This window comes from Scyliorhinus canicula, chromosome 3 (genome assembly GCF_902713615.1).
Source record: "Scyliorhinus canicula chromosome 3, sScyCan1.1, whole genome shotgun sequence".
Lineage (NCBI taxonomy): Eukaryota > Metazoa > Chordata > Chondrichthyes > Carcharhiniformes > Scyliorhinidae > Scyliorhinus > Scyliorhinus canicula.
The window spans coordinates 64,501,742-64,529,454 of NC_052148.1; the positions used below are offsets into that span (position 1 = coordinate 64,501,742).

Here is a 27,713-nt window from a genome sequence, read left to right on the forward strand (position 1 = left end):
GTGGAGAATGGATTGCAGCAGGATCTGGAGTCCTGCATGGTGTAATTTGCCTGACAGCTTCTGTAGCAGTGGGGAAAAATAATGGGCGCAATTCTCCGCACTCACGACGGTGCGGAGAATAGCGGGGGTCGTAAATTTTTATGGCCACGCTAGTCTGACGCTCTCCCGCTATTCTCCCCCCCCCCCCCCCATGCCCGACTCCTGACACGAATCGCTGCCCGCCGTTTTTTTACGGCGAGCAGCGATTCTCAGCTGGCCGATGGGCCAAAGTCCAAGCCCTTTACGACCGTTTTAGGAACGTCAAACACACCTGGTCTGACCGTCCGTTAAAACGGCCGTAAAGTTGGGATCTTGGCAACCATGGCACCGATTGGCATGGCAGTACCACGGCCGTGCCACGGGTGCCATGGGCCCGCGATCGGTGCCACCGATCGCGGGCAGCGGGGTACTTACCCCGCACACTCTTTGTCCTTCCGCCACCCCCGCTGTATCCATTCGCGGGGCGGCTGAGGGGCATCCCGGCCCGCGCATGCGCGGGTTTCGCGCAAATGCGCGATGACTCATCCGCGCATGCGTGGGTTGGAGTCTTCCAATCCGCGCATGCGCGGCTGATGTCGTGTGACGCGTCAGCTGTCGCAAACTCTGGCAAGCGGGCTTAACGAAATTCATTAAGCCCGCGATGCCGGAGTTCACGGCCGCGGCATGCTAGCCCCGACCGGGGACCAGAATCGGTTCCCGGTCGGGGGGGGGGGGGGGGGGGGGGAAGGGTGGGAGGCTGGCGTCAAACCCGCCCGTTTTTGACGCCAGCCTTACGATTTCTCCCTGTGTGGGAGAATCGCGCCCAATATTTTTAATACAAATTTCCAAACAGCTGAACTGCACTGTTCAATTGACTGCCTCATGATTATAGCAAATACCTTCAAGGTATTTTCAATTTAAATTTCCCATCTGCCACCCACAGCATCTTTGGCTGTTGGAGACACAGATGTGCCTCTCGTGTCCAGTGCTGAAAAAACCAAATGGTAGGAATTTAATTTTTTTATATGTTCCCAATATTCTAATCTTTACAGTGCAGAAGGAGGCCAGTCAACCCATCAAGTCTGCACCAACCCTCTGAAAGAGCACCTTACGTAGACCTATAACCCCACCTAACCTGCACATCTTTGGGCACTAAGGGCCAATTTAGCACAGCGAATCCATCTAACTTGCAGATCTTTGCACTGTGGGAGGAAACCGGAACACTCTGAGGAAACCCACGCAGACACTGGGAGAACGTGCAAATTCCTGACAGACAGTCACCCAAGGCCGGAATCGAACCTGGATCCCTGGTGTTGTGAGCAGCAGTGCTTACCACTGTGCTATCATGGCCCCCAAGCTGCTATGCTGCAACCTAAGTAATTTCTCATTAAAGAAAGTCTGCATCTTGAGGAAGTACAGTAAAACCTCTGTGCTGTCCATGCCTGATGTCATTTCCAACAGAGAATACTGGAAATGGTGGATAAGTGGTGACCCAGCAGAGTAATTCCAGACATCAACAACTGTGCCCATATTACACTATGGAGCCAGTGTAACGTGGGTGGAAAATCCTACCCTGTTTGTCAGTACCTAGTCCTGACATCCTACATTAAGAAGGATTCACTTGACATCCGTGAAACATTTTATGGTTGCAATTGCTTTCTTTTTAAAAAATGCTGTAAAGACAGGTTAGGCATAATCTGCACAGCGGAAGATAGGGTTAATATTTCAGGTTTTCACCCCTTCAGTACTGGAAGATGTATAAGATGAAAAGCAACAGAGCTCGGAAAATAGCAGTGGTGACTGGCTGTTAAAAAAATTTGTCATTATATTTCACCGTAGACAATTCATGGTCATGGACAATTACAGTTCAGGAAAATAGAGCAAAAACTAGGAACAGTTCATCTGAAAGTATATAACTGACTTTTGTTGCAAGTAGATACATGATCTGAAGTATACAAATGATCCTATTGGAATTATAGCCTACAGAATGTGTGTTGGGCGGGTGTGGGGATTGGATTTTTCAGTTTTTGTTTGAAACTGACATATTTGATAATTGCCTACTTTGCAGCATTAATGTCTTCTTTGCTCAGAAACAGCCTCACAACCTGAAGAACTTTGCGAAGAGGAGTGAAAACCTTTAGTTTCCCTTATAAACTGGAATAAATATACTTATGTTTCAATTAATTCAACAGTAAAATCACTGTACACAAGGAAAATATATATATTTCCTGTATGAAGTCTACATATCTCCACAACCAAATAACCACACAGATCTTTATTTGTAAGATGCAGCAAAATAAAGATAGCTATGATTTCAACAAACCTTTATGTTTCTATAGATTTACCAGGAGAACTACGATTAAGCAGCAGAAAAATATATTTCTAAATGCACTATTATGTTTAATAGGTTTTGCTGAATGTATGAACGTGAGGATGTTGTGTTGTATTTTTAAATGCACTGTGATAAAAGTTATCCGGTCCCTCATTTCTGAGTGGCTGGCAGAGGTAGGTGCGCTTCAGTATGCTCCATGCGTGAATGCTGACACATGTGGACCAGTCTAATCAATTATTCTCACAAAAGGGGTAAAATTAGTTCTGCTTCGTGTCGGGGTCTCTGACCAGACTCAGCAGCTTGTCCATTTTAGCTACTTCCACTTCAGGCCCTTTTGTACTTCTTGTCCTTTCTTTGCCTGAGATTGAATGGGATAATAAAGTTTAGAGCAGACAAACAATATGATTAGTTACATTGATTCAGTAGAATTATACAATAAGTTACATTGTGAAATTCACACATTTGCAGGAATTTCCAACTTAATCAAAAGTATAAAAATGGCAAGATTAGGTTTTCTGCCCAGGATACACCCTTCAATGGTGTTTGCGTATTATTTTTAGTAATTCTGACTACATTAATAAAAGAAGGAAAATGGTGGTATGTAGTCAGCAGATTGTCAGTTCACTTTTGAGGAGAGAAAAGTTTCTTCGCTAAACAAAAGAGTCTGATAATCAGTGCAAATTCACAAAACAAAACGATTTTCCGCTCAACAGTGGTAACTGGAAGTGCAAGTATAATTACAGTAATAACCAAGTAGGCTTACATTAATATTGCAATGAAGTTACTGTGAAAATTCCCTAGTCGCCACACTCCGGCGCCTGTTCGGGTACACTGAGGGAGAATTCAGAATGTCCAATTCACCTAACAGCACGTCTTTCGGGACTTGTGGGAGGAAATCGGAGCACCCGGATGAAACCCACACAGACACGGGGAGAACGTGCAGACTTCACACAGACAGTGACCCAAGTGGGAATCGAACCTGGGACCCTGGCGCTGTGAAGCAACAGTGCTAACCTCTGTCCATGGCGAAAGTTAATCTGAAGTTGGGAGTTTGGATATATTGGGTGGAAATTTCCGATTTTTTTTTGAAGTGCCTGTCCCAGCGAGCAAAGTGGAGTGAATCCTGCCGGCTCGTTTGGAAAAGTCGCTGTATATTCAGCCTTTTTAACAATTATTTTTGTCACGAGTTTCTTGCCGCGCCTGTGGCAGCCTATCTCTGATTCGCTCACCCTGCTACGACTTAATGGCTGCAATCAGTGGGGCTCACAATTTAAATGCCTCACCCCTCTGACTGCACTCATTCTCCCCCCCCCCCCCATGTGAGGATCTTCTAACCTTATGTAGCTGCTCAAAATCCCTTGTCAGAGTTCCCCACTCTGCCCATGCAGCTTGACATTTCATTGGAACCCACCCAGGGACGTCACAGTCACCCCCTATGCTGACCCTGTGATCTTACCTGTTCCCACCCATCACCAGCTGCCACTCTAGAAGGGCAATCCCTCAGCGGAAGATGGCCACAATCCCAGCAAGGCAAAGGCTAACATGTACAACTGCCGCCAGACCCCTTGACACCTTGAGGACTACTGCAGTGAAGGGCTGCTGATGCCTGTGAGCAATCTTCCCACACAAAATGCGGAGACCCTCTGCCCTTGCACCCCCAGCCCAGAGCTGCCCTTATCTGCATGCCTCGTGAGCTCTCCAGTGCCTCCTCTCTAATTTACACCCTGGAGGTTGATGGTGGCCTGAGCGTTCACCTCCAATATCCCTTCAGCTGTTGTAATGACTATTCAGTGAGGGGGGGGGGGGGGGGGGGGGGGGCGGAGTCCCGGTGGGAGGGTCGTCTGCTAATGATGTTATAATTTTAAAAAATGAGATTCTCAACATTCCTCGGTGGAAATCTCTTTATGTCATCGACATGGGGCGTGGAAAATCTGGGCCGGCATTCTCCCCTACCTGGCGTGACGGAGGGTCCCGGAGTAGGGGAGTGGCACCAACCACTCAGGGGTCGGGCCTCCCCAAAGGTGGGGAATTCTGCCCACCTTGGGGGCCAGCCCCGCGCCGGAGCGGTTGGCACCAGAAGAACGGCGCAAAAAACCGGCGCCCCGGCAGCGGGGCTGGCCCAAAGGCTTTTGCCGGTCAGCGCATGCGCCGGCAGTGACGTCAGCGGCAGCTGGCCGCTGACGTCACTGCCGGCGCATGCGCGATGTGGGGTTCTCATGGCGGAGGCCGTGGCGGGCGCGGAGGAAAATAGTGCAGCCAGGGCACTGGCCCGGAGTCTGAGCGGGGGCCCCGATCGCGGGCCTGGCCACCGTGGGGGCACCCCCCGGGGTTCGATTGCCCCCCGCCCCCCCAGGACCCTGGGGGCCTGCCCGTGCCGCTGATCCTGCCGTTCCTGAGGTGGTTCAAACCTCGGCGGCGGGAGAGGCCTCCAGCGGCGGGACTTCGGCCCATCCGGGCCGGAGAATCACCGCAGGGGCCTCTCCGATCAGAGTGGCGAGATTCCGCCGCCGCCACTTCCCGGGTGGCGGAGAATCTCTGCCACGGCGGGGGCGGGATTTAGGCGGGCCCCAGGCGATTCTCCGACCCTGCTGGGGGTCGTAGAATTTTGTCCCTGGAAACACAATCTCGCTGCCAAGAATCGTGTTTCCCGACGCTTGCCGGAATTTGCGCCTGCATCACCGTTCTTGCTGACGGCTAATACGGGCTCAAAATTCCACTCCACTGGCGGAGGAAGTCTTCTGTTTAGGAGGTACGGTAGTTTGTAATAAAATCATAAACATGTCCTTCAGTGTGCAGACTACTTCGCTGGCATAAAGAAGAAACCTTGCCCTGTTGCTGGTACAGTAGGACATCTTTATGCTGGAAATGAATACCACCACACAGCTTCTTTATCAACCCATTATGAATTGGGCGTGAATTGTTTTGGAAGGACCACTTCACCCATTCAGTTTCATCCTCCCCTGGATGACCCACTGCTACCATCAACGCTCATCCATCCAGAGGCTCCCTTTAAACTGCTCCCAACCCCCACTCATTCTTGGGATTTAAAATTCATCTTGAGAGTTAAAATTTTCCCCCACATTATAAAGATAGAAAGCTGAACAATATTTCATGCATTTAGATACTACTAAACTAGCTGTAAGCTCTTAATAATAATAATCTTTATTGTCACAAGTAAGCTTCATTAACACTGCAATGAAGTTACTGTGAAATTCCCCTAGTCGGCCTGTTCGGGTACACAGAGGGAGAATTCAGAATGTCCAATTCACCTAACAGCACATCTTTCGGGACTTGTGAGAGGAAACCAGAACACCTGGAGAAACCCACAGACACAGGGAGAATGTGCATACACCACGTAGACAGTGAGCCAAACTGAGAATCGAACCTGGGACCATGAAGCTGTGAACTAACAGTGCTAACCACTGTGCTACTGTTCTGCCCACAGGGCAGTGTTAGAGGTTATGATCCGGGAGTGATTTGTGTGAGGCATTAATGAAGACAGCATACACCGGTGTTTGTTGGGTGAAGCCACACTAACTTTCAGGAAGGCTCTAGAAGTTTCTCTGGGCATGGACATGGCTGCCAACATGCAAAGATATTCAAAAGGCACACGTTGGGCACAGGTGGATTCAGTGCATCAAGTAAGAAAAGACCATCAAGCAAAAAGGCAACACAGTGGAATGTTAGGGCACACAATATGTCAATTATTGCAAGTTCAGGGGTGCAGTGTACCACAATTACAATAAAAGGGGACATTTGCCTAAAAGTGCATGAGTGCTCAGAGCAAGTCAAAGGCTGGGTAGGGAATTTCAAATTCAAATAAGCCTCAATCTGCTACGCATCGGCTGGAAAACACAGAGCAGGAAGAGGACATGTTCAATATGAGTGAGGTGCGCACTGCAGTGGAGGTCAATGGCAGAACTGAAGATGGAGCTGGATACAGGAGCCTCTGTATCTGTCAACAGTGAGGAGAACTTCAGGAGGATTTGATATGCTTGATACCATTGAAAGCCACAAACCTGGAAAATCCATGCTGGTAAAAGCAGTACCATTCTAAGCAGGTGCCAGCCCTTACTCTGGCAGGAATCAACCTTTGTATGTACAATGGTGAGACTATGCCATAACTTGGAGCGTTTGAGGTGGACATTGCGCGTAACAGCCAAGAAGCAAGAGCATGGCTCATGGTAGTAAAAGGGGCACAGGCCAAATCTACTCAGGTGTGACTGGCTCAAGAAAATTCAGTTTGCACTGGCGTGAGATAAAACACACAAGAGTGACAGAGGACGTCATTCAGAAATATGAGGTTTCAAAGACGAACTTGTACATTGCGTGGCACTACAGTTAAGTTATTTGTGGATCCTCAAGCTACTCCTTGCCTTTTGAAGCCTAGGACAGTGCCGTATGCCATGAAAGATGAAGTGAAGAAGAGTTGGAGCTGCTGCGGAGGCTAGGAATCGTTCAGCCCGTTTAGTTCTCACGCTGAGCAACTTCAATTGTACCAACTTGGTGTCAAGATAAGGCCATTGAATCTCATGAGAGGCCTCTCGCGGGATTTGCGGCAATCAAAATGTGTTACGAGATTCAACGGGATCCCGTGCTCCTGAGCCATTAAGATTCACTGGCCTCCCCAGCGAGCTCTCAACCGTTTGGTACTTGTTTACAATGTCATGAACCAGTCAAGATGGCATCTGGGACATCTCCCTGGGAAGTTGAGGCCCCCTCGGTGGTCGTGGACAGGGAAGGGTGGTACCTTGGAACTCCCCCGACACCTGAGCACCTTGGTATATCTAGACTGGCACCCTGACCTGCCACCTGGGCATCCTGGCAGTGCCACCCTGTCACTGCCAGGTGGCACTGGCAGGCTGACAGTCACATTGCCATGGTGCCAGGTTGGCAGTGCCAAGGCGCCCAGGTGCCTGCTTGCCTGTGCCAGGAGTCAGGCCCTGGGGGGGGGGGGGGGTCGTGCCCATAATAGGTGGGGTGGAGGGGTGGCACAGTGACGCAGTGGTTAGCACTGCTGCCTCACGGCAGTGAGGACCTTGTTCGATCCGGGGCCCGGATCACTGTCCGTGTGGAGTTTGCACATTCTCCCTGTGTCTAGTTGGGTCTCGCCCCACAACTCAAAGATGTGCAGGGCAGGCGGATGGCCACGCTAAATTGCCCCTTAATTGGAATTATTTTTAAAAGAGGTGGGGTGAAGGGGGGGATCGAGGACCCTGAAAGAGATATGTTGGGTGAAGTAGGGCGTCTCCCCGGTGGGGGAACTGAGTGGGGGTTGAAAGATCGGGACTGCCTTTAAAAATAGTCCCCCGACGCGCGAGTAGTCTTCCTGTTTAAATGACTGAAAGAATAGCCTCGACAGAAAGGGCAAAGTGCTGTTGAATAGCAGGGTCTTTCTTAAATCTGTTCAGTGGACCTTTAACTCAAGTCAATGGACTGAGGCTTATTTCCTCCGGAGACAATTTTTCTTGCTTGAACAACTTTCAAATTCTCCTGTGAATGCCAAACAGTGGAGAGAGAGCGATCCTGTTTTGTCCTGGGGGAGAAGATGCAGGGTTGGCCTTCTGTTATAGATGATGAGGAACTGAGCCTGTGATACTCCAGGCGATCACCACGGATGAAAACTACAACTATTTATTTTCAGGCAGTAAACTATTTACAAGTGACTATTTTACGAATATAACATGGCCAAACAAAAACCCCTACCCTCCTACTGTCCAGACCTTGACTGGTTAGGGTCTTTCTTTCGGCAGTTGTCGTGCTCTGGTCGGCCTATCCATTTACTTTTCCTGGTACATGTAGCTTCTTGGCCGCGATTCTCCTACCCCGGTGGCAAAGGGCTCTGAGCTTACAACAGCCTGTTCAGTCCCTTCAATAAATCAATCAGTACTAACCGGCGGGCATGTCTGGAGTTAGATAGATAGAGAAATACAGCACAGAACAGGCCCTTCGGCACACGATGTTGCACCAAACTTTGTCCTAGGTTAATCATAGAATTTTGGACAATTTTTCATGGCCAATCCACCCAACCTGCACATCTTTGGACTGTGGAGGAAACCGGAGTACCCGGAGGAAACCCACGCACACACGGGGAGGATGTGCAGACTCCACACAGACAGTGACCCAATTCGAAATCGAACTTGGGACCCTGGAGCTGTGAAGCAATTGTGCTATCCACAATGCTACTGTGCTGCCCTTAAGAAGAAGTTAATCTACACTCCATTATTCTACCCTAATCCATGTACCTATCCAATAGTCGCTTGAAGGTCCCTAACATTTCCGACTCAACTACTTCCACAGGCAGTGCATTCCATGCCCCCACTACTCTCTGGGTAAAGAACCTACCTCTGACATCCCCTCTATATCTTCCACCATTTATCTTAAATTTATGTCCCCTTGTAATGGTGTGTTCCACTCCGGCAAAAAGTCTCTGACTGTCTACTCTATATATTCCCCTGATCATCTATAAACCTCTATCAAGTCGCCCCTCATCCTTCTCCGTTCTAATGAGAAAAGGCCTAGCACCCTCAACCTTTCCTCGAATGACCTACTCTCCATTCCAGGCAAATCTTGGTAAATCTCCTTTGCATCTTTTCCAAAGCTTCCACATCCTTCCTAAAATGAGGCGACCAGAACTGCACACAGTAATCCAAATGTGGCCTGACCAAGGTTTTGTACAGCTGCATCATCACCTCACGGCTCTTAAATTCAACCCTCTGCTAATGAACGCTAGCACATCATAGGCCTTCTTCACAGCTCTATCCACTGAGTGGCAACTTTCAAAAGATCTATGAACATAGACCCCAAGATCTCTCTGCTCCTCCACATTGCCAAGAACCCAACCGTTAACCCTGTATTCTGCATTCATATTTGTCTTCCAAAATAGACAACCTGACACTTGTCAGGGTTAAACTCCATCTGCCACTTCTCAGCCCAGCTCTGCATCCTATCTATGTCTCTTTGAAGCCGACAACAGCCCTCCTCCACTATCCACAACTCCATCAATCTTCGTATCCTCTGCAAATTTACTGACCCACCCTTCAACTCCCTCATCCAAGTCGTTAATGAAAATCACAAACAGCAGAGGACCCAGAACTGATCCCTGCGGTACGCCACTGATAACTGGGCTCCAGGCTGAATATTTGCTATCCACCACCCACTCTCTGTCTTCTATTGGTTAGCCAGTTTGTTATCCAACTGGCCAAATTTCCCATTATCCCATGCCTCCTTACTTTCTGCACAAGCCTACAATGGGGAACCATTGAGTTGGTGATACTATCGGCCCTTGTGGAGACTCTTCTCAAATGGTCTAAATGTTTTCTCAGGATCTTATCCTAGGTTCTTGCCTTGTACAATACTGGCCCCATCTTAGCCACAATAATCCCCGAGACCCAGCTGGCACCACTTCCAAGATTCTTTTGAAAACTGGGTTGTTTACTTTAAATATTCTCTCCACTTTAGATGAGTCATGGTTTCTTTTTTGAATATCTTGCTTAGACTCCAATCTTCTTCCAAATTTGGGAATATGAGGTTTAGTCTGTTTTTATGCAATTGGCACCCTATTAGTAGTTCTGCCGGGGCAATGTCTGTTGAGTGTGGGGTGGATCTATATGATTGATTGATTGATTTATCGTCACATGTGGGCAGCACAGTAGCATTGTGGATAGCACAATCGCTTCACAGCTCCAGGGTCCCAGGTTCGATTTCGGCTTGGGTCACTGTCTGTGCGGAGTCTGCACATCCTCCCCGTGTGTGTGTGGGTTTCCTCCGGGTTGCTCCGTTTTCCTTCCACAGTCCCAAAGATGTGCAGGTTAGTGGATTGGCCATGATAAATTGCCCTTAGTGTCCAAAATTGCCCTTAGTGTTGGGTGGGGTTACTGGGTTATGGGATAGGGTGGAGGTGTTAACCTTGGGTAGGGTGCTCTTTCCAGGAGCCGGTGCAGACTCGAGGGCCGAATGGCCTCCTCTGCACTGTAAAATCTATGTAAATCTATGTAAAAATGTAGCAGAGTACAGTGAAAAGTATTTTCTGCAGCCGAGGGAATGTACACAGTACGTACATAGTAGACAAAAAGAATAATCACAGAGTACATTGACAATGGTACATCAACAAACAGTTATGGGTTACAGCGCGGAACCAATGACTTCATTCAGCGAACGTCCATCCATTTTGAGTGTGTGGCCAGCAATTAAGGAACATTGAGCCTATGAAGGGACCTACAAAGTCAATGTGTACTCTCATTCAAGGCCTACCAGGCCATTCCTATGGTGCAGAGGGACAGTTGTGCGCAAGCTCCATTGCCCTGACATTGGTTGCATTGCTCCACTATGCTCATTCTCTCAGCATCGATGCCAGCCCACCATAAGTAGCTCCTTACCAGCATTTACATTTCAGATATGTTCGGATGGGAATTATGCAATTCCTTCAATAATAATTGTCTTCTGGGATTTGGAACAACACACATGACTCCCAAAAAAGCATGAAGTCTTCACAACTCAGTTTGTTTCTTCGGGTCACATAGGCTTCATTGCCACCGAGACTTGACCATAGAAACACTCAGTTAATACATATTCTAAATTTTTGACAGGGCAGGGTCTCTTTGCATCCAAGTTCTGATTTGTTTGACAGGTATAGGCAGCTGTTGCAGAAGTTTAGAGTCATTACAAATTGCTCTGGGACTGGTGGTGGCATTGAGTTTATGGGTAATGGAAGATGGTTCAAGACATCCGTGTTACATATCTGGGCCCCAGGTAATGCCTCCAAGGTATTTCATTTGTCGCAAACATTAACACTTAGCATGGTATCCGGGCAGAGGCAATGGAGGAGTTGCTTTATCTTCCTTCATAACACAAATAATGGTATATGGTCCGTCTGTAATGTGAAATAGCTTCCATATACATATTGGTTGACTTTTTTGATGCTGAATAGGATCGGCAACCCTTTACCCCTTTGTCTCGGAGAGGGTTGTGGACACGTAAGCAATCAGCCCCTCTGCTCATCATTCAACCTACGAGAGAGAGCAGCTTCAATTCCAAATGGAGATGTGTCATAGGTAAGGACAAGCTGCTGTTCGGGATTGAATGGATCAGCAGAGTAGTGGGCTGAAGGTTTTTTTTTTACTCACATTTATTTAGCTATTTTTAGTAAGAAGTCTTACAACACCAGGTTAAAGTCCAACAGGTTTGTTTCAAACATGAGCTTTCGGAGCACTGCTCCTTCCTTTTGCCTATATATATGTTTCTGGAACATGTCTCTCTTCATTCACCTGAAGCAAAACTGTATTGAGGTCAGGAGCTGAGTGACCCTGGCGGAACCCAAGCTGAGCATCCATAAGCAGGTTATTGCTGAGTAAGTGCTACTTGATAGCACTGTTGATGACTCGTTCCATCACTTTGCTGATGATGGGGGGTAGACTGATTGGGCAGTAAGTGGCTGGGCTGGATGTCAATTTTCTTGCGTGCAGGACAAGCCTGAGCAATTTTCACATTGCCGGGTAGATGCCAGTGTTGTAGCTGTACTGGAACAGCTTGGCTAGGGGTGTGGCAAATCTGCAAGTACTATTGCAAAAATATTGTCAGGGCCAAAAGCCTTTGCAGTATCCAGTGCCTTCAGTTTCATGATATTAAGTGGAGTGAATCGTATTGGCTGAAGACTGACATCTGTGATGCTGTGGACCTAAAGAGGAGACTGAGATAGATCATCCACTCAGCACTTCTGGCTGAAGAATGTTACGAATGCCTCAGCCTTGTTTTTTGCACATAGTGTTGCGCTCCTCTATCACTGAGGATGGGGATATTTGTGGAGCCTCGTCCTCCAGCGAGTTGTTTAATTGTTCACCACCATTCCTGGCTGGATGTGGCTGGTCTGCAGTTGTTGCTTTACCTGATTGAAAGCCTCACCTTGAAGCGCCTTCCAAAGTTACTTTTGGTGTTTCTTCAGTAGGGTATCTCCACGAAGGACTTGGATTCGGTAGTGGTTTTTGGTGCAGGTGCTTCTCTTATGGCTTTTACTTTCTATTCCAAGGGGTGCAATCCTTTGCGTCGAATTTGTAACTCAAATAAGTCACTTTGCTGGCCTGAAACATACATTTCTCTTTCTTTAAGCATTGCACCAGCGTTCGTGAACCTCTTTAATACCTCCTCCAAATTGGTTAGGTGTTCCTCTCCCGTAGAAACCGATAATTAGTACATCATCTAAATAAACTGCAACTCTGGGTAACCCCTGTAATAAATTCTCCATGGTGCATTGGAAAATTGCGCATACTACAATACTCCAAATGGTAAATGGATATATTCGTCTAAGTCTTTGTGCATGGCAATGGTCACATACTCTTGGTTGATTCATCTAACCTAGTTGCAAGTAAGCGTGACTCGTATCTAGTTTGGTAACATCAAGCCGCAAGCAGGTTTAGCATAAGGTCCTTGATCTTGGACATGGGATATTGGTCTAATTTGGACTCTCGATTGACAATCAGTTTGTAATCCCTTCAAATGCGGGGACAACAGTGTGGGCCCTGCTCAAACCAACATGACAATCAGGTGAATGAGGAAGCATTTGCATGCTGCCTACATCCATTGCAATGGGTCGGGATGGATCACGAATCACGACGGCCACAACCAATATATGGCACAAAGCAATTTCTTGCACATTAAGGCATTAAATGAAAAATGAAATTAATTTACAACATTTCAAACGAAAATTAAGTAGTAAAGCACTGGTTTTGAAGCACAATGTGAAAAAAATATCATCTGATACATGATGCAACCATTCTTTGACTGAACCCATTATTGGTATTTGGAAGGTATTAGTTCTGCCTCCTATCGTTCAGAGCAATAACCTTTTTCAGCTCTAACAGATAATAACATTTGGAATTTAATGGAATATACAGAAAATATACAGACATAAAAAATGAGTGGCTGAGGAAATAGAGATTTACGAGTTTTCAATTGTTATGTTATGAGAAACTTCCAATAGCTCTTGAAAAAAAAAACAATTGTTTGGTGATTTGTAACTTGAACATTTCAAAATATGGTGAGATGGAATTTGGAAAGAATTAGATAGCAGGAGAAAATAAATCCAAAAGGGATGAAAGAAAATGCCAGAATAGGTGAGTGGGATGTTAGATGTTAAATTTAAAAAACACAATTTAGTTTAGGGGAATAGATGGTCAATGGAAGGCTGGTATTTTAAATAATTTGATAAGGTTGATAGCCTTTTAATTTTACCTTCTATGCAGGTTTATTCCTGGCTCCCTGGGATTCCCATGACCAATTTCAGGTGAGGGGGTCCCTTCAATGAGAATGCCTTCACAGAATTATTTATAGGTCTAGAGGACCAGCAGTGTATCTCCCAGACCCCAAGATTGCCTTTCCTTCATCAGGCAGCACTTGGCTTCAGACAAAGACTTTTAGGTTCAGGAATCTTCCCCACTCCTCCTGGGGTTACAGATTGTACCACCTCCGGTTTGGAATCCTCCAATACTCTCAATAGCAGCTTCAGGCTCCCTAACTGTTCCTGTGACCTGTTCGATATCTTCACCACCCAAATAGAAGCCAAACCTGTCAATCAGGCTGCCCTCCATGCGGGAAACCTGCCATTGTGAAAAACACACATGGTGTGAATCAAAATTGATGAATGTGGATGACTGGGTCCTTGACCAGTCCTCAAACAGGATTAGTGGAGATTTAGTGTAGCTTTGTTGATTCAGACTCTATGGGCTGAAGGGCCTTTCTGTACTGTACGATTCAATGACTGTGACTCTATGACCATTTTCCAATCTTCTGTTCTCATCCTTTTTCCTCCCTTCTGAAAGCATGTTGGATGGGATTCCCTTATTCCCTAACTTTGCAAAATGCAGTGACTCTAGAAACTGGCTATAACCTGCCGACTCCACATTAAACTCAAACAGAATAGGCGGGTTCCCATAGTCGCAGGAGAGAACTAAGTTGCCTATCAACATGTGGTAATCACTCAACTGGAGTAATATTCAAACACACTTTCAAGTTTAATGTGGCACAGGTTTCCTGAAATTTGCTATTGAAATTGGGGAGAGAAGACAATTGCAGTTGAGGGGGCTGATCAGAACACATGGAAATTACTGCAATAAATGTTCAATACACAACTGCATTTCTACTTGTATGAAATAAGTTGTCTACAATACTTTCTGAGAAATGTACTTTTTGCATTTAGATTAGACCTCAGACTTGGAGCAATATGACCTTCAGCAACACCAGCACCAGGAGATGAACACTCCTGCAATCGTACTTGAAGGCGTGTGCTCCAGAACTTGCTATATTTCTAGCCAAGCTGTTCCAGTTACAAATAGAACTCTGACATCTACCAAGCTCTGTGGAAAATTGCCCAGATGTGTACTATATACAAGAAGCAAGACAATCCAACTCAGCTAATTACTGCCCTCTCAGACTATTCTCAATCAATCATCGGCAAAGTGATGGAAGGAGTTGTAACAGTGCTATCAAGCAGCACTTACTAGCAATAACCTGCTCCCAGACGTTCAGCTTGGGTCCGCCAGGGTCACTCAGCTCCTGACTTCATTACAGCCTTGGTTCAAACATGGACAAAAGAGCTGAATGCCAGAGGTGGGGTGAGAGTGACTGCCCTTGACATCAAGACAGCATCTGACCAAGCATGGCATCAAGGAACATAGCAAAACTGGAGTCAATGGGACTGGAGCCGGAATGTGGCGACTAGGGGCTTTTCACAGTAACTTCATTGAAGCCTACTCGTGACAATAAGCGATTTTCATTTCATTTCATCCAGGAAGAAAACTCTCTGCAGGTTGGAGTCATGCCTGGCACAAAGAAAGTTGATTGTGTTGGTTGAAGTTTGATCATCCCAGCTCCAGGACATCACTACAGGAGTTCTTCAGGGTAGTGTCCTAGACCCAACTATCTTCAGCTCCTTCATCAATGACTTCTCTTCCATCACAAGATCAGAAGTGGGGATGTTTGCAGATGACTGCACAATGTTCAGCATCATTCGCAACTCCTCAGATAATGAAGCAGTCCATGTCCAAATGCAGCAAAACCCAGATAATATCTAGGCTTAGGCTGACAAATGGCGAGTTACATTATGCGCCACACAAATGCCAGGCATCTCCTACAAGCGAGGATCTAACCATCGTTCCTTGACATTCAATGGCATCACATAGCTGAATCCCACACATATCACAATCCTGGGATTACCAATGTTCAGAAACTGAACTAGACTATGCATATTAATACTGTGACTACCAGAGCATGTCAAAGGCTAGGAATCCTACAGCGAGTAACTCACCTCCTGACACCCCCCTCTCCCCCCCCCCCCCCCCCCCCCCCCCCAACCCCACCCCCCCAATACCACCAAAGCCTGTTCAACATCTACAAGGCACAGTCAGGAGTGTAATGGAATATTCTCAACTTGCCTGGATGAGTACAGCTCCAACAACACTCAAAAAGCTCTATACAATCCAGGACAAAGCAGTCCGCTTGATTGCGACACCCCTCCACAAACATTCAATCCCTCCCCCATTGACCAACAGTGATACCTGCATGTACCATCTACAAGATGTACTGCAGAAACTCACAATGTTCCTTTGGTGGTGCCTCCAACCCACGACCACTGCCACCTAGAACGATAAGGAGCAGGCAGATACCTGGGAGCCCCACCACTTGGAGGTTGCCCTCCAAGTCAGTTACTACCCTGACTTGGAAATATAACACTGTTTCCTTCACTGTCCAAGGGACAAATTCAGAACTCCTTCCCTAACAGCACTGTGGGTGCACCTGCACCTCAGGGACTGCAGCGGCTTAAGAAGGCACAACTCACCACCACCTTCTAAAGTACAACAAAGAATGGGCAATAAATGCTGGCCTAACAGCGACGTCCACATCGCTGTAAATGAATAGAAAACCAGCAGCAACAGCCTTCTGTTCTGGGAGTTGCAGAGAGGAGAGCAGCTGCGATGTACAGCTCCAAGGAGGCAATGCACACAAAACAGGGTGCACAGGCAGATGTGTTTCCTTGAACACCAATTCTTAAGGAGGTGCAGGTGATGTGGAAGGTGATAGAAACCTACTTTATTATAGTAATAAAGGTTTAAGAAAAGAAATGATTTAGTGACATTTTACTATTAAAAAAAAGAAAGTCATTATTCAAACTGACTATCCACATTACAGAATAGACTCATTGACATCATTACTGGGTAACCATCCCAGTTCTGGAGATGGTGAGAAACAGGTGGCTTGAAACATATAGATGTTTCAAAGGTTCTCCCATGGTTCTCCCATGGTTTCTCCCATGCCAGACTATCTCTTAAACTTGATAGACAGACATTTTGGTCAATAGATGAATAATAATAATTTAACACCAATCACAGTTAGAAAGGGGTAGACCCTAAACAGATTATGATTTCTTTATGAGACCAAGAGCGAACCTTTTGTCCTCTCTCCAAAAATCATATCTGTCTCGGAATTAATTTAACCTAACCGTTGAAACCCTATTTCTACTTTGCTTTGCAACCAGCTATTTACTTTCGTTCATTTTTTGTATTGGTGCATTTTGATCGGAAAGAAATTACCCCGAACTGAATTGTATCTTGAATTCAACTCAATCATCTGTATTTGCGTGGACAACCAACTTTTTAGATTCTGTATTTGTATAAAATTTGACTTGATCAATAGACTTGTGAAACTGACATAAATAAAGATATTCTTGACTTCACTCAAGAAGCTCAGTTTCGAGTTGTGTATGACTGATATATAAGTGCGGCGACACATAAATATATTAACAAAATACCGATCCATCAAAGGTGAAAGCAGGTTGTTGCAGAATAGAGTGCACTGAAAACTCACCAGGATTGGGGGTGGGATTCTCTGTTTCTGAGACCAAATGTTGATGGCGACGCAGAATTCGTGGACTTTCACGATAGCAAAACTGTTGTCAAACCTGAATTGATTCAGTAACTGTGGGCGGGCCTAACACCAGCGCCATGTGGAACACAATTAATTCCAATGAAAATCGGTGCGGGATTTACCGGGTCCGTGATTGACACCCGGGATGCTAACGAGCTGCAGTCGCATACACAGATTAGAATCCTCACAAGCACTCATCCCAGCCAACAAGATGGCGCTGGTTGTGCGGGAGCATGCCCATACAGCTGATGAGTCAGCTGAGGCCAGGCGGCACCTGGCCCCGGGGGGGGGGGGGGGGGGGGGGGGGCTGTGGCTTGGGGGGGACACCTATACGACACATGGCCCTAAGCTCACAGTGGCCTGTTGCCGGCATGTGCAGCTGCATGGCTGTTCCTCCCGATCCCACAGACCACCTTTTGGCCACCCCCACACTATTCCCCCCCAGCCCTGACAGAACCCCTCACCCCCATCAGCCAGCGGCACAGCTGTCAGCAAACTATGGCGATGTTGGACACTTTCCGTAACCCCTCTCTCTCCCTCAGCAGTCACAACGTCGGTTTCGTGATTTTTAAAGTACAAGTGAAACATGCCTTCGGGAATTCAAGGTGACGGATGTGGTGCTATGTCTGTGCACAGTTTTGTGGATAGTTAGTGGATAGCTTGTGGTGTCAGACATCCCTCATGTGACACAAGATACCCGCCAGTTGGAAGTAGGACATACGAGAGGATTGTCACAATTAGAGTAGTTCCAGGAGAATTCACTGAATTCATTTAGTACTTATTGTCTGTAGAGTAATCTGTCAGATATCTTTCCAAGCGTGTGTTAATAAATCATCTTTTTAGTTTAACAACTCCCTGTTCTGTGCACCTCATTACAATAGCCATATCACAGAACACAACCATGGAGAATTGTGATTTGGCGTCAATAAGTCTGAGGTATGCTTTCTGGTCGTAAAAATGGGAAGGCAACTTATAATCTAATGGGGAGAGACTTTGGGGTGTTCCAATACAGAGGGATCTGAGTGTCCTCGTGCATGAGTCGCAGAAAACTTGCATGCATGTACAGCAGATAATAAAGAAAGCAAATGGGAATGTTGGCATTTATAGCTAAAGGAATCATGTATAAAAGTAAGGAAGTGTTGTTGTGACGACACAAGGCATAGGGGATACCGAATCTGGAGTATTGTGCACAGTTTTGGTCCCTTAGATGTAGAGGTATTGGAGGCAGTTCAGAGGCGGTTCACAAGATTGATTCCAGAGATATGGGTATGTTGTATGAAGAATGTACCTGAACAGTTTCGGCCTATACACTCTTAGCGTTTAGAAGAATGAGGGGAGATCAAATTAAGATATATAAGATGATAAAAGTTAAGGATAAAGTAGATGTGGAGCTGGTGCTTCCTCTTGTGGGGCATTCTAGAATGAGAGGTTATAGTCTCAGAATAAGGGGTAGCCAATCTTAAACAGAGTTGAGGAAATACTACTTCGCCAAAGGGTTGTACATCTGTGGAATTTGCTGCCCTGGTGTGCGGTGGGATGCTGGGACAGTGAGTAAAGTTAAGAAGGAGCTGGACAGATTTAAAATATATTATATTTTATTTAATATTTTAACATATTTACACAACAGTACCTGATGCGCCATTCCCCCCCACCTCCCCTTCCCCACTGCTTCCCCCCCAACCCTCGACAGCAACAGGGGTGGATTATACATCCCTCCGCGCAACATTTCTGTCTCACCCTGCCGGCGGGATGCTTCGTTACGCCGGCTAGTCAATGGGTTCCCACTGTGGGCAGCCCCATCCCGTCGGGAAACCACCGGGCTGCCGGAAAAATGGAGCATCCCACCGGCGGAGAATCCAGCCCCAGGTCTCCAAAATGCATAATGAACAACCACCATCTCTGGCGAACCCTTCACCTGTCCCTCTCGGGGCAAATTTTACCTTTTCCAAGGCCAAAAGTTCCAACAGGTCCCCCAGTCATGCCGAAACACTAGGGGGGGGGAAGCTGATCTCTACCCCAACAGCCTGCGAGCGATCAATGAGGCAAAGGCCAAAACATCTGCCCCCACTCCCGTCTGCAACTCTAACACATCGAATTGGTCCTTTAGGGAACCTGGCTCCTACTCCAAGTGCAGAACCTTGGTCACGGTGCTCAAAAACAACCCGTATAGCTCTCCATTTTCGGCAGGACCAGAACATATGGGGCGCGATTCTCTGCTCCCCACGCCAGGTGGGAGAATCGTGGGAGGGCCGGGCAAATCACGACACGCCGCCCCGGCACCCCCCGCGATTCTCCCACCCCCCCCCGCTCGGAGAATCGCCGCTTGCCATTATTCACGGAGACCGGCGATTCTCTGGCCCAGAAGGGCCGAGCGGCCTGCCGTTCCCTACCTGTTCATGCCGGCGGCAACCACACCTGGTCTCTGCCGGCGTGAACATGGCGCCGAAGGTGAGTTTGTGGCTTGCGGGGGGCGGAGAGGGGATTGGGCACCACGGCCGTGCTCGGGAGGGGACTGGCCCACGATCGGTGCCCACCGATCGTTGGGCCGGCGTCTGCAGGAGACGCACTCTTTCCCCTTCGCTGCCCCGCAAGATCAAGCCGCCATGTCTTGCGGGGCAGCGGAGGGGAAGACGGCAACCGCGCATGCGCGGGTTGGAGCCGGCCAACCTGCGCATGCGCGGCGGATGTCACTTAGGCGCCGCCATCGCATCATTCTCGGCGCACCGCTTTGACGCAAGCGTCAAGGCCCGGCGGCCGAGGTTCTCACAGACGCCCGCTCCTACTCCCTGGGTTGGGGTGAGGGGGGGGGCGGTTAATAGGGTGCGAGGAGCGGCCTACTGACGGCGCACGACCTGTTAAACCTCTGCCGAGTTCACGACGGCCTTCCCGATGGCCAGACCGGGAGCGAGAAATCACCCCAATGGACATTGTTGGCTGGGCCCCTCCCAACACCGCGCACAACTATCCTCTACCCCTCAAACTAAACAACCAGCTAGAGCCATCCTTCACCTTCATTAAGGGTGGGTGTTGCATGGTAGCAACAAGGGTTGAGGCACTATTGCTTCGCAGAACCAGGGGTCTCAGGTTCGATTCCCCGTTGAGTCACTCTCTGTGTGGAATCTGCTGATCATCCCATGTCCTGTGTTGGGTTCCTCCGGGTGCGCAGGTTTCGACCTCCCAGCAAGTCCGGAAAGACGTGCCTTAGTGAAGTGACCATTCTGAATTCCTCCTCAGTAATATCGCACCATGCACCGGAATGTGGCCACTAGGGGATTTTCACAGTAACTTCATTACAGTGTTAATGTGAGCCTACATGTGACAATTTTATTCTTTACCCAACTTTTAGCTGCATCAACCCCAGCCTTGCACATGAGGTCGAGGCACTGACCCTTCACAGCATTTTCACCATCATCCTTCCTCCATCCCCATCCCCAACTCTTCCTCCCACTTAGCCTTAATCCCTTCCATAGACTGCTGCTCCAAAATTTATTCATCCTACCATAAATCACTGAGACAACCCCACTCTCCAACCAACCCCCCGCCCCACTGACAGCATCTCCTCCAGCAAAGAAGAGGGTGTGCCACTGGGAAACTTGGAAAACTCTTTCTTGTGAAATTTTGCACCTACATATACCGAAAGCCTTCCTCATGTTGCAGCCCATACTTCATCCCCAACTCCTCTAGACTTGTAAATCTCCCCTCCAGAAACAGATCCTTCATTTCTTTCATCCCTTTCTCCTTCCATCCCTGGAACATCACATCCATCCTCCCGGCTCAAACCATCACATCCCCGGAACATCGCATCCATCCTCCCCAGCTCATACCATGACCTTTGACTCGGTTTTCAACTTGAAGTGCTGTCGCAATTGCCCCGAAATCCTCAGCGTGGCTACCACTATCGGATTCCCAGAATGCTTCCCTGGGGTTAACTGCGACGTTGCCCCTTACAGGACCCCGCCTCCATCCGTACTCAGAGCTTCCAACTCCTTCCTCCTGCCACGTACTTTCTCTGCATTCGCCAGCCAGTAATAGTGCAACAGATTCGGAAAAGCGAAGCCCACCAACTGCTGCCCCCTTTAGAGCACCACCTTCCTTATTCTCGCCACTTTCCCTGCCCACACAAATGACGAGACCAGCTGTCGAAATTGCTCCCAAATCCTCAGCGTGGCTACCACTATCAGATCCCTAGAATACTTCCCACATTATCAGAGAATTCCACCCAGGGTTTTTGGGGAGAAGGCAGGAGAATGGTGATGAGGAACATATCAGCCACGATCGAATGGCGAAGCAGACTCGATGGGCCAAATGACCTAATTCTGTTCCTATATCTTATGGTATTATGGTGTAAAACAGCACAGGCAAGCAATCTTTTTGGGAGTTAACCATTCAGAATTGGCTCAGTTTACCAGAAAATTCAGGTTTAATTGTGAATGAGAAAATAATGTTAATCTTTGTGAATAGCATGCCATCATCCAGTAGCTTACATTGCACTTTACATGAAAGCACTTTTGTCACTGAGACAAGGTCATTGGCAGGGCCTGATATTTGCCGTTGAGCATGCATTATTAACAACATGAAATGAAAACAGAAAATGCTGGATGAGCTAAGCAGATTTAGCAGCATCTGTGGTAAGAGAAACAGAGTTAACATTTTGAGTCTGTTTGCCTCTTCTTCAGAGCTGAAAAGGGATAGAAATGTGACGGATTATCTAGTTGACAATGGGAATGGAGAAGGTGGAGCAGGATAGAAGGACAGGGATAGGTGGCAGCTAAAGAGTTTTTGACAAAGATATGATGGACACAAGACAAAAAGAGTGTTAATAGTTGCATTAAAGATTTTAAAAGGTGCTGACAGTGACATTAAGTTGGATAGCAGCATCCACAGTATTTTTTTTAAATAATATTAACAAGGTAACGTTTTTCATCTGTTTTAGCAATGAGTTTGCCAATAATGCCAGACAGAGCCATGGCCACTTTTTGGATTAATGATTGGATTTTCCCCTTGATTCTTGGCTCTTTTCAGTCCATCATGCGAATGTAAATCTCTGATGCTCCAGCAGACATTTTTCCAGATGTAAAAAAAATTCATATACAATTGTAGCCTTGGAGTAGAAGGAAAAATAATAACAGTTGCCATTTAAGCCAAGTCAATGTAATCTGTCCTCATCATTTAACTATCCAATTCCTAGTATTCCGATACATTTTCACTGCAGCCCCTTCAAAGCCAATATTTATTTCCCAAGATAAAAAAACGAATGTGGTCGTCAAGATGGAATCTGACCAACACTCCATTCTACTCAAGGACAACCTCCAGCCTGCTTGAAATGAAAATCATATTCAACTGGTATTCTTGATTGAATTTCATAACTGTTTACTAGCTTTGAATAATTGTGAACTTAGCCTCCAAAATTCTTAGCTTCTCTACAGTTCCTAATTTATTAAAATATAGAAAATACTCTTATTTATTTGCTTCAGATCAAAAATAGATGGCCTCACTCTTTCCAATAATAAACTTCAGCAGCTGCTATAGATTTCCAAACTCACTTGTCAATTTGTGTCCTCTACAACTTTTTGCACCCATCTGCACTACTTAGTGCTAAGATACAGTACCCAAAACTGAACTCAATACTTGATCAAGATTTCATTTGACTGGAGAATAAACTAATTTTCTTTATAATCCAGTGTCCTTGACATAAACGTTATATTCAATTAGCCTTTTGATTGAGTTTTTCTTGTGTTTAGTTTGCCAGCCCACTTATCTTTTTCTAGCACATTCAAATTCAATTATCTCAAGTAGACAAGTGGCTGATTGGAGCAATCCTTTGTCTATCAGGAGAGACCGACAGGATCCTGGGAGGAACTATTTATTTTAGGTGATGTGGAGCAACAATGAGGGAATTACCATAGCAGAAATGTAATGTTCTTGACCGAAAGGGAGAAGCAAAAACACAAAAGGATTTTGAATGAAACAAAACAAATGAAAATGAAACCACAAAGATAATGAAGGATCATGGTTGCTAGCGCTGTACATCCATGCCTCCAATTTGTTTTCCAAAATAGCAGTTCTTATATATTTGTTGCCATGATTCCTACAATTTTTTAAACCACATTCAGTGGTAAAATCTTGAGACTTCTCAAAAAAATTAAGTTGAGTGATTTTTGATTCTACTTCGCTTTAATCTTGGCACTGATTCAGTATATCGTCCTTTTTCACAGATGAAATAGAATTTTCAATATACAACACATTAATTTGTTTATAGCTCTTTATGGAAAATAAACTATTATTCAGGGGCAAACAGGTGTAAAGTAATCAGGAAATAAATGCAGTTCACTGAGTCCAGTGAATTAAATTAACGGGTTGAAAAGAGAGTAAAAGAGCTTTAAAAATCTGGAACAAGGAATTACTGGATAATTGTGAACTTGTCCAATTTTGTTTGTCATTTTTAATAATTTCAAGCTTCTGAAACTCCTGAAATCTATTAAAATACAAAAAAGAACACTTTACTCCAGATCTATTGGCAGACTTTAAAAATAAGTAGGTTGTTGATGATGAAGAGCATATATTGAAACTGTTTGAGCTGCCATTGACGTAAAACAATTGAAAAACAACTAACATTCCCTAAAATCCAGTTTAATTTATTTTGTAATTCACAGGGCGGAGTTTCCACTTTTGTGTGTTGGAGAGATTGGTGGAGCGCCCAGAAGAAAGTCAGGCAAGACAAGCGGACTCCTGCAACAAAGCCTGCCTGGTTGTCAAACCATGAAGTTAAATAGACAAAAATTTTGCACTTACGATCTATGCATCAGCTAATAAAGAAAAGTACCTTTTTTAGGGCTGGTTTAGCTCACTGAGCTAAATCGCTGGCTTTTAAAGTAGGCAAGCAGCACGGTTCGATTCCCGTACCAGCCTCCCCGGACAGGCGCCGGAATGTGGCGACTAGGGGCTTTTCACAGTAACTTCATTGAAGCCTACTCGTGACAATAAGCGATTTTCATTTCATTCACCTTGCATGCCTTTTTAACCTTCTTATCTACCTATCTTTGGGGATCAGTGGACTTGTACTCCAATGACCTTTCATTCCTCCACACTTCTCAGTATCCTATCATTTATCACGCATTTCTATGCTTTGTTTGCACTCATCATCCATTATTACCTCACTTCTTCAGAATTGAACATAGAACATACAGTGCACAATGATGCTCGAGACCTGATTGGGGGCGGGGGGGTTATTTTGGAAAGCCCCACCAAAGTGTTTCAGGCATTGGAAGCACATCATCAGAATGTCAATGCACTGCTCGTTGAATCCCCTGGTTGCTGACTGCGTGTCTTTATAATGGTTCTCCGCCTCAGTCTGGGGTATCATTCGCCCTCACCTCAGCGGGTAAGTCTTGTCGCCCACTAGCCAAACCCTCACCCAAGGGAGTTCCTCGAAGGTGCCCAGAACCAACAGGCATGCCAGGGTGAAAGCGTCATGCACGCTGCCTGGATATTGGGCGCAGATGTGCATGATCTGCAGTTGATGAAGGGCACCCAATGTCAAAATAGTGCTCGGAGGACGACATGGGTGCAATCGATTGCACCTTAGACCTGAGGCATGCCTGTGATGGGGGAAAATCCAGCAGCCCAGGCTTTTATTTGGCCTGGTCCAGGTTGAAGGTGATGTATATCGATGCCCGAATGGGCATCTGTGACAGCCCGGATGCACAGACATTTGGGAGAACCCGCACAGGTCCCTGTTCGAGCCCCAGAATGATCCAGTTGCTTAGAAGTTGAGGGCTACCGTCGGCCATTAGGAGTGGGCAAGGTTGGCTCCACAGAGATTGGGGCACCATATTTAAAGGATGTCCTGATGATAACTGAAGATCAGTTCCAGCCCTCCCAACCACGGAGGTATCGCTGGCATTTCTCTCCCCCCAATCCTCCGCACAATCATCGGGGCCCCCCCCCCCAACCCCCTGCCATTGTGGACGTTTTGACGGGGTTCCCACCCCCCGCTCACTGCTCACTGTCCACCACCCCCCCCCCCCCCCCCAAACCCGGGCTTGCAGGTTACCCCCTCACTGCCCACAGTTCTTTTCCCTTTGATTGCCTTGACGCTCTCTCCTCTACCACACATAACAGTAACTCCCCACAATGCGGCTCCTCAGACGGCTAGCCTGTGGCACGTACCAGCCTCCCCGGACAGGCGCCGGAATGTGGCGACTAGGGGCTTTTCACAGCAACTTCATTGAAGCCTACTCGTGACAATAAGCCATTTTCATTTCATTTCATTTCCTGGCACTATTTCTTGGTGCAAGTTGGTATTGCCATGGTGTCACTGTGTCAATCTGGCAGTGCCAACCTGTGCCAAGCCTCTCTCCCAGGGGGAAATCTTAGCTTTGGGCCCCCGGGGATCCCCTCAACTGATCCAAGGCTTCAAATTGTTGTAAACCTCGCTGCCATGATGTCATGCCAGCGAGGTTTAAATGTTTAGTGAGGGGGGGTCTGGATAATTACATTGAAATGTGTTCAAAAACATTAAAATGAGGTTCTCGCCCTTTGTAGGCATGTACCTCGTGACGTCAAGGTGAGAAACGTTGAAAATTGGGAAGTGATCTCTCCGGATTTTCCGCCTGAGTCGGCGATCCCGCAGACTGCTAACTTGGGCTCAAAATTGCCCCCAACATCTCACAAATGCCCTGTACAATAACAGGTTGGATATATATTTTTGATTTGAAAATAGTGGTACTCTGTTGCAAATTTAATTGTTTTTTTAAGGAATTATCTTACCTTAGGTTGTTTTCGAAGGTTTGGAGAGAGTTTCAAGATTGTCACACCACCACGCTCATCTCCCACCATTATAATAGGGTAAGTTGGATTGAATTCAATATGGGTCAGTTTATTTCTCTTCTTATTCACGATAGTTTGCTCGCAGATTGGTTCATATTTGTTAACATTCAAGTCAAACACATGAATCTGGTAAGTAGAAAAGAAGTTGAAAAATTAATGTATAATACAACACAGATAAATACGTAATGGAATTATAGTATACTGAGATTTGTTTTTTGGCTAAAGAATGGTGTATGAATTGTGACAAATGAAACAGCAGTTGGAAGAATAAAATGGAATAGCCCATTGCTATAGATCTGTTTACATGTTTGGATGCTATTGATGCTGTGGGGCTAATTACATATTTAAGGAAAGAAAAGTGAGAGAAGAACTGATATGCTAAATTAAGTACACAAGTAAAAAGTTAACTGAATAAAAATAGAAAAAATACAGAATGGATAGAAGAATAAATAAGGACCTGAACTTGGCAGCAAGGAGCATATGCATCTGTGCTTTGATTTAAATGCCCTGTTTTCGGTGCCAGGCTCTTCCAGAGGGTGGACATATGCCAGGAAGGTGCCTCAACCATAACATGGCATGAACTAGGCAATTTGCTAGCATTAATACCTCATCAGACTCAGTATACCTCTGCTTGGGAAGAGGCCAGTTTATTACCTTTTATCTATACTGAGTGATTTTAAGGATTAGCACTCATACATAATGGAGTTTTGTTTCGATAAATAAAGTTCAAATTGGATTTGAATTTCAAATAAACAACAGAAGACAATAAATACCATATTAAACTGCCAAAGAATACATAATACATTCTGAAAATACTGAGGGCTGGATTCATAGAATGATAGAATTCCTAGTGTAGAAGGAGGCCATTTGGCCCATTGAGTCTGTGCTGACCCTCTGAAAGTGCACCCTAACCTAGGCCTAATCCCGCACCCTATCCTTGCAACCCTACCTAGTGACAATTTAGGATTTCCAATTCACATAACCTGCACATCTTTGGACTGTGGGGGGAAAGCGGAGAACCCGGAGGAAACCCACGTAGACACGGGAAAAATGTGCAAACTCCACACAGACAGTTGCCCGAGATTGGAATTGAACCCAGGACCCTTGTGCTGTTGTGCAGCAGTGCTAACCACTGCAACCGGCGCATTGTGGACCATGTAAAGGTCCATTGACATCGGGCAGGAAATTCCGGCCACTGGGCAGGCTCAGCCGGAGAATCCCACCATAAATGCCAGGAAACACTATAAAGGAAACATCATGAAGAAATCTGTAATAACCTGCATGAGGCACACGGGGCGAGATTGATAGTTTTCCCCATGTGGCATGAGGAGCATGAGCCGACAACCACGGGGCCGACAACCATGTTGTATAAAATGTTGGCCAGATAGAAACCGACCGACGCCGAGAGGGGACCCAGTGAGGTTTAAGTGGGTCCTTGGAAATAATTGTTCTTATAAATATAATTCTTCTTTTGTTTACTCGTCCAACTCCATTTGCCTTTATTAAAAAATCTATGCCAAGGCAGTAGATTATGCCTACCATTACCCAGCATTACACAAGAAACTGTTCAGAAAAATGGAAGCAAATAGAAAGGGAAAGAAATTAGTTAGAAAACAACAAA

At 46.2% G+C, this 27,713-nt stretch overlaps 1 protein-coding gene and 1 long non-coding RNA gene across 7 annotated transcripts in view; one reads left to right on the forward strand and one right to left on the reverse strand.

Annotated features, from left to right (window-relative positions):
• Nucleotides 1-2,282: 2,282 nt before the first annotated feature.
• The window catches only part of dnai1.2 (dynein, axonemal, intermediate chain 1, paralog 2), a 313,232-nt gene continuing 287,801 nt past the window's right edge, over nt 2,283-27,713 (reverse strand). For all 4 annotated transcript variants that reach the window (XM_038790653.1, XM_038790652.1, XM_038790651.1 and 1 more), the window contains 2 exons: nt 26,033-26,218; nt 2,283-2,708 (listed from right to left, as the gene is read on the reverse strand). In XM_038790653.1, coding sequence (XP_038646581.1) covers nt 2,664-2,708; nt 26,033-26,218 — 231 coding nt within the window. In that variant the 3' untranslated portion in view covers nt 2,283-2,663. The remainder of the gene's footprint in view (nt 2,709-26,032; nt 26,219-27,713) is intronic.
• Nucleotides 20,567-27,713, forward strand: part of LOC119962706 — a 72,280-nt gene continuing 65,133 nt past the window's right edge. For 2 of the 3 annotated variants that reach the window (XR_005459938.1, XR_005459936.1), the window contains exons 1-2: nt 25,328-25,955; nt 26,038-26,110. This is a non-coding gene — a long non-coding RNA (uncharacterized LOC119962706). Of the gene's footprint in view, nt 24,028-25,327; nt 25,956-26,037; nt 26,111-27,713 lie in introns of those variants that run through there. The other variant, XR_005459937.1, reaches the window with a different exon arrangement.